This window comes from Melanaphis sacchari, unplaced genomic scaffold (assembly GCF_002803265.2).
Source record: "Melanaphis sacchari strain LSU unplaced genomic scaffold, SCAv2.0 Contig85_pilon_pilon, whole genome shotgun sequence".
In the NCBI taxonomy this organism is placed as follows: domain Eukaryota; kingdom Metazoa; phylum Arthropoda; class Insecta; order Hemiptera; family Aphididae; genus Melanaphis; species Melanaphis sacchari.
This window is the reverse complement of record NW_020271605.1, coordinates 1,031,530-1,051,562: the sequence shown is the minus strand read 5'-3', so window position 1 is coordinate 1,051,562 and position 20,033 is coordinate 1,031,530. Positions and strand designations below refer to the sequence as shown.

The following is a 20,033-nucleotide window of genomic DNA, read 5'->3' as shown; positions in this document are numbered from 1 at the left end:
TAATCTCCAAATACCTGCAGTTTGCGTCACTGATCCGGAACTTAAAGGCAATAACCGTGAACGGTCGAAATGCCGCACATTAATGTATACCACGATTCATGGTAGGTATAATTAATTAGCATAATACGTAACGCAGATCAACCGAAATCCTTGTCACTATGGCATTGGACTACCGTCGCGTCGCAATTATCGTTGATGATCATATTATAATTATTATCTTAACCAGTCTACGTAGGTCCTAGTACAATATGATTCGTATAATACTGTTACAAGCAGGGCTTGCATTTGAAAAAAAAATATTTTGTTATTCGTTATTTACAATTAAAACGTTATACAAATTTTAGGCTTATCGTTACTCAGAATTTAAACGTTATTCAACTTTTGCGTTTATCGTTGTTTAGAATTAAAATTTTTAACATATTTTATAATTTATAACTATTAAATAATTGGAAATAAATTATTTCTTTTAATGATATCATATATTATATATATATATAACGTTTTGCGATATTTGATTATTTATGTTTATCGTTTTCCGTTATAATTACGTTTACAAATTTCAATCGTTTTTTTTGTTAAATATAATGTTTGCAAGCTCTGGTTACAAGTTATAACAATAAAATGCGTGTAACATAATATATTATAATTTATTTTATTTGTTCGTATGGTAGCAACAGCAATAGTAGTTGTGATTTTTTTCTATTTCTCGTATTGGTTTAAGCCGTTTAAGATATGACCACAGAGTAAGAATAACGTCATAATAATAATAATAATAATAATAATAATATCACAGCGTTAGAGACGCTCCAGTCAAACACGAGAAAACGCCAGACGACTACGACTTACGACACGGGCAGCGTGGCCACTGACAGTGTGACGGCGGCGACCGGTACGCGTCAACGGCCGAAAGACCGACCCCTCCCACCCCACCACAAACATCAACACGGTGTAGCCTGGGCAACGCTCCGCCACGTCAGCCGCCGCCGCCGCCGCCGCCGGATCAGCTCGTGTACCTCCGTCGACTCGGTATGCTACGTCGCAAGTCGCAACGACCGTGTCGCCGCCGACCGTACCACTGTGTGCGTGTCCGTTGATCCGTTCGTGTTACCGTGTCCGATCGTGTTTATCGAGTGTTTGTGTGTGCGTGTGTGTGTGTGTGTGTGTGTGTGTGCGCGCGCGCACGCCGTATAGATCGATAGAACGCACGACGGTCTGCCCTGCTGCACTGCCGTGTTGTTACACGCCGGCTGCTTATCACTGTGTGTCAGTCAGCGACGTTATCACGCCGCCGGTCCAAGACGAGTGGATATCATCATCCACGTCCCACGGTAATGATTTGCCCGAGTGTAATGTTATTTATAGTACGCGTGTATGCCGTCCGGATATTGTTTCGAGTTACACCTTACGCACGTGTGTGAATACGACCGATACACCGGCCATAGGTGCCTTATACCGTTCTGGGTGTGTTATTATGATAGACTTGTCGCGGTCAAACGTTTTTGTTACCCTCCCGTGGCGAAATCCCCACGAAAATCGTCCTCAGATGTAGTCTATTGTTTTTGGTATTATTTCGCCCTGTTCAGCGGCAGTTGCTCGTTGTTGTGTATGTATATTATGTAGGTTACATAATAATTTAGACATTTATTATTTAGGCTCAGGTTCTAAATTGATTATAAAAACTACCACTTAAGTTCTGGTTTTAAATAACTGTTCTAATCGATGTTTGTACAGTAACGTAGTACACGAGTACCTCGATGATAAGTAATAAGTATAGTAAGTACGTCGTTCGGAAATGGTGCAGGTTCTGTTGCTACAAGACGAGAGAATTACTTACGTGTACCTGCTGCTGTAGAGAATTAACGATCCTAGTAAAAAATACGTATCTAATACACATTTATACCACATCGAACAGTGGCGTAGTGAGGAAGTTTTTTTTGAGCCGCGGTTCCGTAGGGTTTTGAAGATAGTGGTTGTAATGGTAGATTTGTAAAATGTATTGTTTCAAAATTATGAACTTAAGAATTTTAGCATATAAATATTTATGCACTATTCCTACAACATCTGTTGTAAGTGAGAGATCGTTCTCAGAGGTAAAATTAATTAAAACTCGACTTAGATCCATTATAAAGCAAAGCAGATTTATAAGTCTCATATTATTATTCTGTGAAGAGGATATAGTTCTAATTTTTGAATCCAAAAGAAATTTTGAATAAATATGCTTTTACATCTTTAGTGCTACAAAAATAATTGTTGTTTAAACTTTAAATAATAATATATACTAAAATTTTATCTGCATACTTTCACATTATTATTTTATTTATTATTATTATATTTTTAATCAGTTGTTATTTGTGTAATGTGTGGAATGTATATACACTTAAATATTATAAACCAAGAGCTTATATATTTTTGTTTTTTTTACACGAGACGTGTTAAAGAAGCTTTCGCTTAAATATTGTTAAAGGTGATATTAAATTAAAATCTTTGTGTATACATACTTTAAATCCTTATTTTTTAAACTATATTATTATACTGTCTACTTAATGGCTAATAATAATAAATTAAAAATCGAATTATTATTTGATTTCATTTCAAAATGTCACGTCAAAATTTAAAAATGTTTAGTTTTTATAAGGTATGCTAACATCGTTATTGATGCATTTCAAAACAAAATTTATATAAATAGTATTTTGGTACTTTTAATTTTGTAGAGAAACACAAATTTCTACCTGATAAAAATATATTTTTTTTTACCCAATTTGTATGTTTTACATATGACAATTTTGGTATACATCAGTTGTGAGTGGGTATTGGTGAACGGGTGGATGGATAAAATATATTTAGCCCCTTTAATTAAAATTGCTCACCACAACACTAACGCCGAGTGTTGACTTTTCAGTGAATTCTCCAAATTTCAAAAAAGGCAAAATTATGAATGTTGCAAGACTCGGGAGTTTGTACGAGATGCCCACGAGCACCGTTGTTATTGACTCAGTTGTGTGGGCCATGAACCACTTAACAGCATAATACAGAATATCGAGTGTTGTCTAGGTCTTGATATTACGAGTATGTCGCATGTGTAATGCCACGCACTTATGAATAGGCATCAGCTTGTTACAAGTAAAGGCACTTGTAAATATTATAAAGATTAAAGCACAATATAATAGTATGTGATACCTATATATATATATATTATATTATACATATATATAGCGATTTTTTGAGCAGTGGCGTTAGTCAAAATAATCATTTATTTATAATATTCAATTTATTGCTGTAACGTGATTCATCACAATCCACGAGAGTTTATATTAAGATAAATTATACATAATATGCGTGTATTTCGATGCGTTATAATCCTATACAGTCTACACGGTTACACGTGTGATTTTTGTCCCGTTCACGCGGATCTAGCTCGTCCAGTTCGCTCGACGAATGGATCGTGTTACTAAATTATCATTACGTCATAAAAATTATTCACCAACCGGTGTGCTGGTTTGACGACGATGACACCACGGTTTTCGATGTTTTCTTAAAACCGATAGAAATAACTAAATATATTATTAAAAACGTTTGCATTCCTCGGGTGATTAAGTACCTTAAGATGTGTCATTATATTCATTATGAATCAATAACGTTGATGTACAACTAGTTTTTAATACATTATAATAGCACAACATAACAAAAACTTTGCAAAAAATGTATTTTATATTTAGTTTCGCTGTTTATTCACGAAGCCTTATTATGATTTTTGAATTTAACGCTCGGATTTTCTACATTGTAAATACTTTTAAGTACATACATTATTGTCATTTGTCATTTATCAGGAAGTAGTTGGTAATTAACATATTATACCTATATGTATAATTGTACAATACAATTTTATTATAATATTATTTATTTATACACCTGTAACGTATAATATGAAATATAATATATATGTTTATATTACTATAAAAGTATAAAGTATAAACCATTATTAGGAATAGAAATATATCGTTCACGATAATAGAAGACGTCTTGTAATAGAAATACAGGAAAAGTGATTGTAGTAAATAATTATATACCTAGGTACATAATGTTTATAGTGGATTCTTATTATTGAAAATTTCTGGAATATAAACCTATTATAAAATAGCTATTTTAAAACCTTAGCATTATAATATTTTATCATATACATTTTTAAGCAACTCGTCCAATTTTTCTAAATCAGTAGTTTTCAAACTTTTTTAAACATAGCACACTTTTTTATAATAATAAAATACCGGTATATTATTATTACTCTTATTTAGGTATATTAAGATTTTACACAATAGTACCTATATATTATGATCCAGTTGTATTTGTCAGGATCGCGTTTTACATAATTTAATGCAAATAATTTGTATTAACTGAAAATCAACTGGTATCTAAAATAAACTGTACTTAGTTGTATTTATAACCATAATAATACATACAAATTTACTGCTGTATGAAAAATATAAAACATGCATATTTATATTTCATAGAAATCATTATTTTTTTCTTTAATATGTAAATAAACACGTACCTTCTAAAATATATCGCATAATCGTAGTATAAGTATGATGGTTACCTAGAAATTTGTTAAAATTTAGTAATACAAATATTTTGGTTAATACCTTCAGGCTACAGTATATTATATAGTATTTTTCATTTAAAGATTTAGAATTGCTCAACGTGAACCAAATGAACGAAAATGTTGATCAAAAAGTTAATTTAAATTTAAAATACGTAATAAGTAGTAATAATAATAATAATAATAATAAATATCATTATGTGGTTGTATACTTCTGTAACTCTACTACATCTAAAACTTGTACATTTATATATTTTTGTAGTTCTTCATTCTTCACATTCCATTAAAGACACTATTATAGTATGCAGTTTGTACATAAACATTAGCTACACTGTATATCAGCTGTGGCCTGTGATCATCTATCGGAAGATCAGAAAAGTTCATAAATAAATAGGTCTGTAGTTTTCTTTATGGTATATTATCTAAGTAGTCGGGAGTCTACTGAGTCTAGAAATTGTGATACTAACTAATTAATTTAATTAAGTCACTAAAACTATTTAACAAGTACATTTTTATTAAGCCACAGATCAAATTGTACTTGACTGCTGATAAATATTTATTTTAATTTTTAAATTAATTTAATTTATAATCGATTAACAAATAAGTACAATAATCTACCAAACGTTTATAACATTTTTGAAATCAGAAATCATTTAAAAAATGTAATACCTATACCTTCATAATTCGTAATCATTTATACTACTTATACCTATTATAATTTCACTATAATATCAATTATTCGTGTAGATTTTATTCATATCCACGAATAGTTTTACCATAAGCCTTACTTTTTAAAAATTATTTCAGTTTTCACGGTTTAAGTATTTATATTTATTAGAATGGAATTTTTATAAATATTTATGTCTATAAGACACGTATAATTAGTTTTTTAGTTGAATTTAGAGGTAATCTTCAATTATTATAATTCTTTCTTACCCTAAATGCCCACAAATATTGTTATTTAAAATTAATATTTAATTTTTCATTACCTAACATTAACACTTATACATTTATCTGTAATGTTAATTAATTTAATAAGTTTTATTAAATCAAATAAAATAGAAAAAATATTAGGTTTTATTTTGTTATGATAAAATATTGTTGTAAAAATAATACTTTTTCTTCCTTTACCTTTATATTATATTTTATACAGTTTGTATAATTTATCGATTAATGTATGACAATTCCATCTGGCATCAATAATATAATATAGTACAATGTAGTATATAGTACCTACCTATTAATGTTTTCTAATAGTCATCATTACTATAATAAAATTATATGATATATTATTTATTTAATTAAAAGCTATTCATTCAAAAGGCATTAAACGTCTTGAGGGTAAATTATACATTTATAAACTTATTATACATACATTTACCTTGTCTGCATGAAAGTTATAATAGTATATAAAAAAATATTTATAGTTGAATGTAAACATATTTAATTTAATATGAACGTTAGTTGTTTAATTAATTGATTTATTTATAGTATTATTTTATAAGTACAGCTGAGAAATCGGTTTATATTTAATTACAGTAGATAGTATCTCAGGGGTTCCTAAGCATGCTCATGAGTCAAGGTTAAGAGGCAAAAAAAAAGGAAGAAAGATATTTTACCATTTTTTTTTTATCGCTTAGCGTTCGAGGTGAGCGTATTTATACATAGTTCATCTTTAATGTACTACTCGATGTTATGTGGACCCCTGAGCTTAGTTGTACAAGTGCTCTTATCCAACACTTGACGCATCGAGGTTTTGACGATTAATATATACGAGCCAGTAGGCAGTTACATTGAAGAACATAGTTTGTTTTGAGTGATTTTCTATTGAAACAAAAAATAGAATAAAAGTTTTGAAGTATTAATAACAACATTGTTACTTTTGTGTTTAGGTTCATAAAAAAACAGCAATGGCATTATTTTTTCTAAATATTTGTAACATGCATATATAGTTGTATGGTTAAGTTGAGTTGGATTATCTAAAATACTAAAGCTAAGCGTTAAATAATGTAAATTCTTAATTACAATCTTTGACAGGCGTGAACTGCATGGACAAAATATTTGATATGGGGAATCTCTTTCATTTAAATTAGTGGCAATGAGGACGATGAAATCCCAAAAAATTTGTTGTAAACTAAATCCTGCCGGCTATCTATTATACCACTCATCCTACATATACCATGCTATTATACACATTCTGTAATAATGCATGTATGAAACTATATTCTTTATAAATGTTAAGTACTACGAACATTTATTTTCTGAGCCCTGTTATCATATTACCGGATTACTCACATGTCTATACATACCCCATCATAATATAATATGTTGCGGCCACTACAAGAAGGCATACAGCAACGATCAAATCCACTGTTTCAGATATTGGATAATATTTTTAAAATTGCAAAAGTCTTAAAATTTTTAAATTGTTTTTCATAGATAACGGTATTACTATTGAAAAACAATGCATTTTTATCGACTGGTAAAAAATGGTGTACCTTACGGTTTAGAAACTTGAAAGTTTTATTTAGTATTTTATCATCTGATCTTGGACAAATAGACGTAGAGAATAAATCAATAATGTTTTGAATTTTATTGTTAAGGTATTTTTTTAGCTTGTTTTCTGCTAGTTTCATAACAAACGTATGTGTGAGCCGCGGAATTAATTTGGTGAATATCGAGTAGACAAAATCGCCTGTGACTGTAGAGAACAGGACGCGAACAAATTGACGTGTACACTTATTGACAAATAAATCCAGACTGATTTATGCACTTATAATACTAATTTATAAATAAATAAATAACAGTGTATAATATGGCATTTATCATTATATTATGTTGTGATTTTTTTATAGCATACAATTTAAAAGTACATTGTTGCAATGCTTGTGTTCTAGGTGATATTTTGATTATTGAAATATATGTAAATGAAAATTTCTTGTATAAAAAAATTAATAAATTTCTGTGTGTTATATTGTTATATTATATAGAGTTCGGAAGTTGAAAGTTATAATAGGAGTTATATATTTTTCTACATATTCTCGATTTAAAGAAGACTAAGTTAGAAATCTATTCTATACTTTTAAATTCATATTATTGTCATTCACTTACGCTAAAGTGCCTTCATTGGAAGATCTTTTCATTCAAGTATAAACTTAAGTTATTAAATACCTACAACACGTACACTTACTGTAAAAATACATTTCACGAAGCTTTTAATAAAAATGAATGTTGAAAAAATATTATTTCCAATTTTAAAAAATTTAGGAAAAAAAAATGCATTTACCTACCTATTTCTTAATTTTTATACGTTTTTATTTTTTATGAATATTTAATATTTTTTAAAAAATTTTCTTGCATTATCTATGTATTTTATACTCAATTATAAATATAAGTATTTTTGTTTTCTAAACGTTTCTATAAACAAACAAACAAACAGAGCTATTTTTCCAGTATAACAAAACCTTTTGATAATGACGTGATGAGTTTTTGTTATGATTTGACGCACTAATAATATACGCCATAACGTAAAATTTATTTTAGTTCAACCGACAATCACTATTCCTACTATTTCATTACTTAATATCATAGTTATTACTATAAAAACAAAATATTTTATAGATTTATCTGCTAATGTGTAACTAATTTTCATGTGTACCTTATACAGTTATACCTATAATATACTCGCATGCATATTTTATTCATTTTACCTTTTGTAATTTTCAAGCTTTACGTTATGTACAATATATATATAATATATTATGTATCATAATCGTACATGCTTTGTATCTGATTTACAAAAATAGTGTTTAGTAAACATTTAATGCTAACGTCTTTATAGATAACTAAATTTGTTTAGGTCGTGTTTATTTTTATAAATAATTATTATTTAATTAATAAATTGCATCATCATTATTTTTCTGAAAATTTTTAAATGTATATTCGTCATGATTAATCATATTTAGAATTCATGTAAGTAAATATTATTTTTATAAAAGTATAAGTATACCTACTCATAAATTATTTAGTATGCTCTTCTAGAAAGTTCTAATAATTACATATAATTTTCTACTTGTCTTATATACTACATTATAATAGAAATAATAAGCGACATAATTTTATAGCATAAGTGATACAAAATACTAATAAGTAATCACTAATAATTTATAAACTAAAACATTTAATTATTTTATCTATTTTCATTTCCGTACAGATTTATATAATATATATATATAATACATAGGTACGTTGTTGCTGCACGACAGTAGATATTATAGAACCACTGATATATTGTATAAATAAAATTAAATTATTAATACAGTTTTGTAGTATATTGTGTAAATCCACATAGCGACACATGTCAACTGACGAGGATGTATACTTGACGAGTTATCTAATAAGTATTTTAAAAAATCAATCTACAAGTATTAGCTGTCGACTCAGTTACTTAAGTCTTATATAATATTGAACAATAATAAAAAATGCAATATAGAATCTTTAAATAATAATTAATTAGTTTAAAAATATCAAATTTTCGTAACCCTATTCATCTGTTTTTTTTTTTAAATGTGAACTTCTAGGAACTATTTTTTATATTACATCTTTAAGGTTATAAATTATTACGTTTATTTATATTTTGTGTTCATATATTGCTTATTAAAAAACAAATGTCGAATCAACTTAAAATTGAGGTTTAAATGAGATAAGTTATAGGTTAGGTATCTTACAACATAAAACGCTCGATGTTTACTACGTTAAACAAAAAATACTAGATTTGTAAACAATCAGAAAACATAATTAAATAATTTTTAATTTTTAATTTATTAACACACAATTTAGTTACAGTTTTCTGAAGGGTGATGACAAGAAAATGCAACCTTTGATTTATTTATACTTTTAAATTACCTTCATTATAAAATGTATATCATACTATCACGCATGTATCAAGCAAACGAAATAGTAAATAAGTAAAATATTTGTATAAAAACCTCATTTACGATTTTGAAATTTTTATTTATGAAATATATTATAATAACTCAATAAATTATAAAGGCTGACATTATGGTTGGTGTACACAGGTGACTATTTAAAAATATTAAATGTACCAAAACTGGAAAATGCTTCGACATTATTTCAGTCTAAACAAACAATATCTATGTAATATAACATACCATATTGCACAAATGAAAAATTAAAACAATTTTTAAATTTTTTAAGTTTCATTTTATTGTTATTATTTTCTTTTCTTTTTAAATATTTTATTATATTAATTATTTATGAAAAGTGACGTTCGTGTCTTAATTTAAGGCAATTGTTTAAAGTTTAACAGGTTGACATAAATTGTTAGAGTATGGCGGTCACAAAAATATGCTGTATAGGTGCTGGATATGTTGGTGGGCCAACATGCAGTGTAATAGCTATGCAGTGTCCACATATAAAAGTCACGGTTGTAGATATAAGTGCTCAACGTATATCTCAGTGGAACTCAGAAAAATTGCCCATCTATGAAGTGATTTAAAATATCAAGTTATATTTTACATTTTTTTTATTTATACTCTTAATAATTTCATTTTTAGCCCGGACTGGATCAAATTGTAAAGAAACAAAGAAATGTAAATTTGTTTTTTTCTACAAACATCGAAGAATCAATCCAAGAAGCAGATTTAATTTTTATATCTGTAAATACTCCTACAAAGACATTTGGAGTAGGCAAAGTAAGTAACGTGTATATTTATCAGTAAAAATACAAATAGGTCTAAGTGTATAATCTGCTGTATTATAAAAGTTTTACCAACGTGTCAGTTATAGTATTGAATATATATAAATTTGAATTCAATGATTTAAAAAAGATTTTGTACCGATACAGTGTATCAGCCTCTAGGATGTTAGGATTTTTTATAATCCATATTTATGTGTATTATTATTAGTGAATGATTTTATTTTAGTAACATTAGTGTACAAAATATTGAACAGTTGAATTAATAAAAATATCGTTTAAAACTATGTATTAATATTTAATATATTATGATTAACTTATAAGTTAGTACCTCAATCGTAGATTGAAATAAAAAGTTTGTGGTATAAAAAGCTTAAAATTAATTTATATATTTTTAAAATATAATTGTAAACAGAAAATGATTATGTATGTGATTGAAAATCTGCAAATTCCTAAGATTTATGTTTTGAATTGTAACATAATAATCAAAAAAGTAGTTATTTTTTTTCGAAGTACTTTTTTGAGTTCATAAAAATCTGGACACTAAATGTTTTAAAAAGAATTGTACCTATGTATTTTTAATATTTTTAAAATGCAGTAATAAAATAATTATGATGAATTTTAAATTTAAATTTTAAACTTTTTGAGAAAAAAAAGTTATCAGTTTTCACAAAAAAGAGACAACATTTAGTTAAATATACACAAATATTTTTGTATATAAAATGATAATTAAAGTAACAATAGGTTAAATGTTTAGTTACTATTTCATTAATAATTTTCGAATAATAATAAAATAACAATAATGAGGGAAATCGTTTTAGATTTTAAATAAGCTATTGACATAGTTTTAAGTTAAATGCTTATCAAATAAATTGTTAAACGTGTATTTTTAATATTTTTATATTATTTAACTGCATGATAAACGCTTAAGAAATAATATATTCAACTGCCAAATTTAATTTCTGAGAAAAAAAATAATGACATAAAAAAAAAAATAAAAGATTTATAAATTACTCAAAAATCCAAAAATGAAAATATTTTTAAAATTATATTATTTCTAGAAGATGGTAATATTATAATACATAATATATAAATATAAACTCGTATATGTAATGGGTTTATATAGATAAATTATGCGTAAAAAGTATTTGTGTAAATTTTAAGTACCTACGATCATTCAAATTTGAATAATTGCAATAATAGAATATCCTAATCATGTTATAAACTGATATTGTAAAATATTTCAGTTTTATTTAGCTTGATTTTTTTTTTTTTTTTGAAAAATAGTTACTTTTAGAGTTATGGTAATTATAGCAATTATAAAATTTACTACTGGAAGTCACCCTTTGAGTTAAAGAATGAATCATTTTTATACAGAGTCGTAAAAAAATGTAATCATACATTATAGTTTCGTCTTTATTATCTAGGTATATTATGTAACTTTATCAATTATTTTTGAATTTTTTGCAGAATTTTACACAACTACTGATTTTGGAAAGACTATTTTTTACTTTAATTACATAATATTATATTTTTGAAAACAATAAAAAACAAGTGTCAAAATAACTGATAAGTAATAATTATAATACACACTTAACGCAGCCAATGAGTATCCAACAAGCCTTTCCTTTGTTGGATCGTTTTTGATAAAAAATTATACCATCAAATAATAAAAAATATAATGGATGTATAACATCTATTGATAAAATTTAAATTTACATATAAAGTACCTAAAATAAATTTACTGTAGGCACTTTTTGATTATAAGATAATGAAATGTAAATTTTAATGATGTATTGAAATCGAGAATGTGATTAGTGATTACTTTATTCCTTTTAGATTTATAGTCTATAGTCCTATAGAGTAAAAACGATCGTCAGCAAATTAAATGAAAAATTATTTATAATCTCAACTCAAGTTTAATTTGAATTTGAATATGCTAATAAGTAATAAAATTGATTTTAATTTTAATGTAAATATGTTACATATATTAAAAGTATATTAATATATAAATTAAGTATGAATATTTTATTATAAATTTAAAATCTAGTTTCAATATATCGTATTCTTTTTTACATAATTATTAAGCAAAAAAGTGGTAGATACATTAGAAAATGACTAGGCAATTTAAAATTTATATATAATAAAAAATGATTTGTCATGCTTATTGAATTTCTTAAATTTTACCTGTATATATTAACTATAAATTTAAAGTATTAATTAAAATTAATAAAAATAATAATTTATTTTTATAAGTTTTTGTTATAAAAGTAAAGATAGATATCAATAATTGTAAAAAAACTGAACATAATTTGATATTTACCTTTAATTATTAATTATATAGGGACGTGCTGCCGACTTAACATACGTTGAAAACTGTGCTAGGATTATTGCCCAAGTTTCAACTAGTGATAAAATTGTAGTGGAAAAAAGTACAGTGCCAGTACGTGCAGCGGAAAGCATATTAAAGATTTTAAGTGCTAACCATAAGCCGAATGTAAAATTTCAAGTAAGTTAATGTATACATTATATTTAAATATATTTAATAGGTGATTTAATATATTCGTTTATCCACTATCAAGATGCTTTATATTGTCGATCTGAAATTTAAATACAACACAATGAAATTTGTAACTGTTCAATATAACTGTACGTTTGTTAATATAGGTATTATCTAACCCCGAGTTCTTATCTGAAGGCGTAGCTGTTGACAACCTATTAAACGCAGATAGAGTTCTTATAGGACACGAAGAGACCGCCGATGGCCTATGGGCTTTTAAGGAGCTCAGTAAAGTCTATTTGAACTGGATACCCCAAACAAAAATCCTCAGGACAAACACTTGGTCTTCGGAACTAACCAAACTAGTAAATTCAAATCGTGTTTTATTTGTGGTATAAATATATAATATGATAATATTAATAATTACCAACTTTTTTTTATGTTCAAAGGCGGCTAATGCATTTCTTGCACAGCGGATTTCTAGTATTAATTCAATGTCTGTAATATGTGAAGCGACTGGGGCAGATGTCAGTGAAGTGGCTAAAGGTATAGGTCTTGATTCCAGAATTGGGCCCAAATTTTTACAAGCATCAGTTGGTAAATACTATTTGTGTGAATTTTTGTTTCTTAGTATTTTATTTGAAAACTTAAAAATTTGTTTTGAATTATTGGATACATTTTACCTGAAAATATAAATATGTTTAAAGGTTTCGGAGGCAGTTGTTTTCAAAAAGATTTACTTAATTTAGTTTATATATGTGAATGCTTAAATCTTCCACAAGTAGCTGTTTATTGGCAACAAGTAATAATTGTTTTATTTATAAGTTAATTAATTTTATTAGAATAAATAAAATTAAAATAATTTATTTCAATTTACAGGTATTAGACATGAATGTTTATCAAAAATCTCGATTTTCAAATAAAATTATTGAATCACTGTTTAATACGGTTACTAATAAAAAAATAACAATGTTTGGATTTGCATTTAAAAAAGACACAGGTGATACTCGTGAGTCACCTGCAATACACGTTGCTAAGACATTACTCGATGAAGGAGCCAAACTTAATATATATGATCCGAAGGTGAGTTGAAAGAACAATAATTGTGTAGAGTGAAATTCTATAAAAGGAAAAAACAACAGTTGACGAGGACGATAATTTTATAGTTTTTTTTCTAACTACCAATGTAAAATACTTACGGTTATAAATATTTTCATTGTTCACAGAATATATGATTACCTTATTATTATTTATATTTGAAGTGGATCTATACTCCTAAAAAACTATGTATGCTTAAATTTTATTAAAATTTCACTTATTTCAATTCATGTTTAATTATAATTTTTTTTATTTATTTACAATCTGTATTTCTATGTTAAATAATATTTAAATGACGGAAAGAGGACAACGCCCATTAGCAGTATCTCGTAGATAATGTTTTTAGGGAAAGAGTAGGTCCTTACAATAGTTTTTTTTAAGCTGCCTCTGTGGGTTACCTGTAATTTGTTTGGATGAAAGATGAAGAATGATAATAGGATTTGTATGAGTACTGAAAGTCTTATGTGTTTTTTTTAAAGGTAAATGTAGGTAATTTATTTAAAATTGGAATGTTAATGTCTTTATGTAGTGAGTCATTAGTGATGTACCAAGGAGCTTCTGGTAATTAATTGAAGGCGTATAGATTGGAATTTCTATATCGTCTTGGCGTTGAACGGTTGAGTACCATAATACCACATGGGTCTTAGAAAAGCCCTAGAGTGGAATAATGGCCTAAGAAAGTGAGACGTTTTTCAAGTACTTAAAATCAGGACCTAGATATGTAGTTTGTGTAGAAAACGATATTTGGGTATTATTAATAAAGATTGGGGAGGAATCATCCCAAAAAGGCGTGTGGTGAAAGTAATTTGAGAGTATTTTACTTGAATTTTCCAATTATGAAACCGGGTGTCAACACAGATTTTTTTGGACTGCTCGCAGGATAGAATCCTTTTCGATAATAAAAATAGCAATGTTATCTGCAAATATATCCAATAAAATGTTTTTGTTTAAAGGTAAGTAATTGGTAAATATATTGAATAGGAAAGAGGCTATATCACTGCCTTGAGGTACACCTGTAGTTACTACTTGAGAGTTAGAAAAGGAGAAGTCAATTTTTATGACAAATATTTTTTGGTTTAGATAGGATTTTATTAGTAGGTAATACGAAGTGGGCAAGAACGATTTAAGTTTAAAAAGTAGGACAGAATGCCAAAATCGATTAAAAATTTCCTCGATATCAAGAAAAATACCAATGCAAACTTTTTGTTTTCGAATGCTAGCGATGTATGATCAATGATCATCAACTATGTGAAATTAGTGATTGTGAAGTGTTTTGTCCGAATTGAAAATCAGGGATAATTTTTTTTTCTGCGGTAATTTTTAAAAAAATTTTTAGAAGTAATTTTTTGATTATTTTGTTTACGACTGGGAGAAGGCTTATAGAATGGTAGAAAGAAAAGATTTCAGAAGGGTTTGCCTAGTTTGTGTATAAGTATTATTAAACTTATTAATTTTGGCAGTGTTGGAAGTTTGTTCAAATATTATTTGGTTTAATCATTGTAACATGATGTTCGGCAAAAACGTTGATTTTACTACGTTGATCGATTTTTGAGTTATCGGTGTGACGGAGGAACGAATTCGATGTGATAAAGGATATTTTTGGTTGCTTTTCAAAGTGAGTGTTTGTTAGATTTAATTAAGAAATTTTATTACCGAAGAATTAATTTTTATGACTTAAAAGTTTGATGATTCGATTATTAAGAATCCGCTTATCCTTGAAATAACCTGTGTATGTTGTCATTTAGCACGAGCATTTTATTTTTTACCTTAAAAATTCATTGGTGTGGTGTGACTGGTGCGAGAGTAAATATCTATCCAGAACAATGTTTGATATTGCGGAATTGTTGTTACTTATAAGGCGAGGGCAGTTAAATCGCAGATTTGAACATTTCTACAAAAGCGACTGAGGCTTGTTCAAAATCTTGGAAAGTTTTTAATTATAATTATAGAATAGAGTAGTTTGTATCAGCCATCTACAAATCACAATTATAAATTAGTATAATAATAATTATTAGGTAATAAAGAAAATGTATAACAAATAATTTCAAAAATTTTAAAATATATATTTAATTTAAAAATTATTAAATGAACTTGTTTTTAAATAAGTTTAATAGCATAATATTGTAACAAAATACTCAAGTATCGTTTATCGGATAATCTGTGAGGTGCATAATATGTTTATTAAAATAAATTGTTGTCTTAGGTGGAACCAGAACAAATCAAAACAGACCTCACGCATCCATATGTTACTGATAATCCAGAAAATGTTATTAACTCCATCGAAATTCACGATAATCCGTACAGAGCTTCAAAATCGACACACGCCATTGTAATATGCACTGAATGGGACGAATTTGTGGTAATTTCTTTCGATAAAATTATATTATTTATAATTAATTGATCTAATTAATTCCACTTAGGTAACAACATACGTACATATATATACGTATATATAGTCTAAACGTATATGTACTCACTCCATTTTATTATGATTTTATCATACAAATAGACTACTTTTTTTCTTAATCTAAAAAGTCCATTATTTTCATTTATACATCATTAAATTACACTTTATACCCATTATGTTAAACTTAATTACTTAGGTATCTATTTTAAATTTAGGATTCGACATTTGTAAATCGCGTAATTGTATATTCTGATTATTGGTTACTCGGAGAATAACACATGACATTTCTAAAATGTAAAATGATCATTCATTTGTTATGGAACATATTTTATAGAAATATTTATTATTATCTGTTAAGCGTACACTACTCTATGTAGATTTGTTTTCAAATAATATATTATTATATTCTAGAACTTGGATTACGAAGAAATTTATAAGCATATGATAAAACCAGCATTTATTTTTGATGGTCGCAAGATTTTGAACCATGAAACCTTGGCCAAGATTGGTTTTCAAGTTCATACAATTGGAAAACGTTAATTTTTAAATTTGATTGCGTATTTTGTCTTCCATTCAACCATATCAGTTGGGTATTCTTGCCTACCAGAAAATATCTATAAATATATTTATATTTTTTTACATTTGTATTTTATAACTTGTATAATCTTAAACATTTAATAAATTTATACATGACCTTAAATTTATTAACACAAGAAATTAATCATTAAAGGTAGTCAGGATATATTGTACCGATGTAAAATTTATATATTTATATATTTGTATGTATTTAGAATTTTTATAATTAATGATAGATGAATATTTTTATTTATTGCTATTAAAAAAAAAAAAATTAATTTTATGCTGGAAAACTTATATATATATATATATATATATATATACACAATATAAAAATTATATTGGTGATTTTTTAAGTTACTAATGATAAATATTTTATATGGTACTTATATAATTATTAAATATTCTAACAAACATCTATACCAACAGTATATTATATATTTAATTTATATTTAGGTTATTATTATAATTATAATGTATACCAATTTTGATGTATTATTTTTTTTTTTAAAACCTTATTATTGTTTAATACAATTTTTTTTAAATGTCAAAAGAAAATTTTTACTTAATGACTAATGCAAATAATAAATTTTTGTTTAAGTTCATGAAATTATGTCCTTTTTTATTGTACTCAATAATTAATTTACAAAAAGTATTATCTGTTTTAATTTAATTCTAACTAAATGTAATAAAATTATATTTTATATCTTAACATACTGAGTTATCTCATTAATAATGTTTAATATTAATTTAATTTAATTATTAATATTCTTGTATACTGGATTATCTGACCATAGAACATTATTTTTTAGATTCCGCGACTGAGCCTTGTATGACAAATGTATAGGTTTTACAATAATTGAATAAAATTATTATTATTTTGTTTTATATTATTTTAATATTATGTTCTAGAAATTAGATTATGATTAAGTTATAAATTAATAATTTATTTTTAATGATAACAATTTTCTGATTCCGAACCATAAAATCTCGACCATGATTAGTTTTCAAAGTTAATTTTTTCCAATGTAAATTGGACAAAGAAGATAATTATCGTGCACTAATGTACATGATGTTCAATAAAAATTGGCTTAAATTATATAGAATTTCAAGCCTAAGTTACTAAAATTTAAATTTTGATACAATTTTAACTTTGAAATATTTACATGAATAAAATTTTAAAAACTCAAATGACAAAAAAAATTGAATATTAGTCTAAATATTTTAAAAGTTATATTGTGTCTGAAATAACATTGTTAAATCAATAGTAGATTGCTTCTAGTTTTTATATGATAACAACAATTGTTTAATAAAAATTTTTTATTTTACATTTGAATATTAACTTAATCGTAATTGCGTCAAGTAGAAATGTTTTTTGTTTTAAATGGATATTTGATGAAATAGAGCAAAAGTAATCATTGATTTATGCCGTGATTCACTAAATCTCTAACAATAACAATCCTTTTAAAGAATTTTTGTCTTATCGTATTAATATATTACAAAATACACTCATCACTTAGCAATTGCTATTCGTAAATTCTTTTTTACATGTTTAATCACATCTAAGTTGTAGAATAATTAAAAGAATTATTATGTTTATATATATATGAGGCGATCAGAAGATTCAACAAGCATGCTCGCCAAATTTTTATTCTTCAATGTGGTTAAACAAAATGTAATTTTTGGAACTTATAATATACTTTATAACTATAAAATTATAAATAGTGTTATGCACATCATACATACATATGCCCTACGATTTATTCAGACTTGGACAGACAACTTTGTGTTAGTACAATTATCATTTATTTGTTATTGAGTTCCAATTTTTAACTATCAACAAGTAATAACCTACTTACTATATTCTATAAAAAGTTTAAGACATAACTGTTAGTATATGGACTATGGAAAATTTATAGTAAAAACTTACATATTCTATAACCGTTTATTTACTATATTACAATTGAAAATATACCAGACCCTGGCAAGTTATCAACATATGATATTGAAAGTTATACACTAATATTAAAAAACTGTAATACCTAAATTTGTCTACTTGCATGGAAGTGTACTTACCATTTTCAAATACTTTGATATGTCACTATACAGTTTTCTGTTATGCGCAAAAACAACAACAAAATTGATAATATTAAACATTATTTTAAAATAGCCATAAATTAAAAATTATTTTCAAACTAAAATTGATAAAAAAAAAAAAAAAAAAAAATTGACCATCTTATAACCACAACACATGATTTGTTATTAAAATAAAATATAATAAATTTTGAATATTATGTTTTACAAATATAATTTAAAATAAAAAATATAATATATATATATAATAAGATTTTAAGATTATTTTGATTTGTTCAAAAGTAAAATATTCTACTTAAATAACAATAAAATTAAACTTAAATTAATAGGTAACAATACAATAAAATATTCACAATTTAACAATATTACTATTATTACAAAAAAGTAATAGTAGCTACACTAAGTACACTTATTGACTATTACATTTCATTATTTATAAACAAAAAACAAATTTTTAAAAACAGTTTATTTAAAAAAATATATGGCACTAAAGTCATCAAATTTAAAATTATTCTATACAATTAAATAATTATTTATGTATTAACAATTTAATATGTAAATATTATAAAATAAAAATATAAACTGTTAACTTTTGTGTTATGATGCGACAATTGATGGTATTTATTACATATGTATTTTTTTTTTTAAATTTTGCAAAGTATTTTTTTTTCAAAAGCTTAAATACAACACAATTACTCATTCTAAATGGGAAGACTATTTAAAAAAATTTATTGTTTAAAATAAACATACATAAATTAAATTTTATGTCATATCATTATTAAAACACATTTTGTAAATAAACTATATAAACAGATTAAAATAAAAATAAAACTATCTTAGGCAAATTTTTAACAATTAGATTTTCAACAAATTAATAAAATTTTAAATAATAATTATTATTACAACATAATATTAATTTTTATACATAAAAAACCTAAATTTTTGTTATCAAAAAATTGTATTATTACAGATAAATTTTTTGTTCAAATTAACAAATTATAATATATTATGATTAAGAAATAAAATAAAATGGGTTTTGATTTTT

General features: G+C 25.7%; 1 protein-coding gene across 3 annotated transcripts; it reads left to right on the top strand.

The window, feature by feature from the left end:
* The first annotated feature begins 1,029 nt into the window (after positions 1-1,029).
* Positions 1,030-17,053, top strand: LOC112602235 (UDP-glucose 6-dehydrogenase). 3 transcript variants are annotated; one of them, XM_025350199.1, is made up of 10 exons: positions 1,030-1,328; positions 9,927-10,106; positions 10,174-10,311; positions 12,658-12,822; positions 12,981-13,178; positions 13,263-13,410; positions 13,521-13,615; positions 13,693-13,896; positions 16,115-16,270; positions 16,730-17,053. In XM_025350199.1, exons 2-10 carry the CDS (start codon positions 9,948-9,950, stop codon positions 16,856-16,858), a joined length of 1,392 nt encoding a protein of 463 aa, XP_025205984.1. In that variant the 5' UTR covers positions 1,030-1,328; positions 9,927-9,947; the 3' UTR covers positions 16,859-17,053. The 3 variants fall into 3 exon arrangements, with proteins under 3 accessions (XP_025205984.1, XP_025205982.1, XP_025205983.1); XM_025350197.1 differs by having other exon boundaries at positions 9,919-10,106; XM_025350198.1 differs by lacking the exon at positions 1,030-1,328 and adding an exon at positions 1,360-1,603 and having other exon boundaries at positions 9,919-10,106.
* The last annotated feature ends 2,980 nt before the right edge of the window (positions 17,054-20,033 follow it).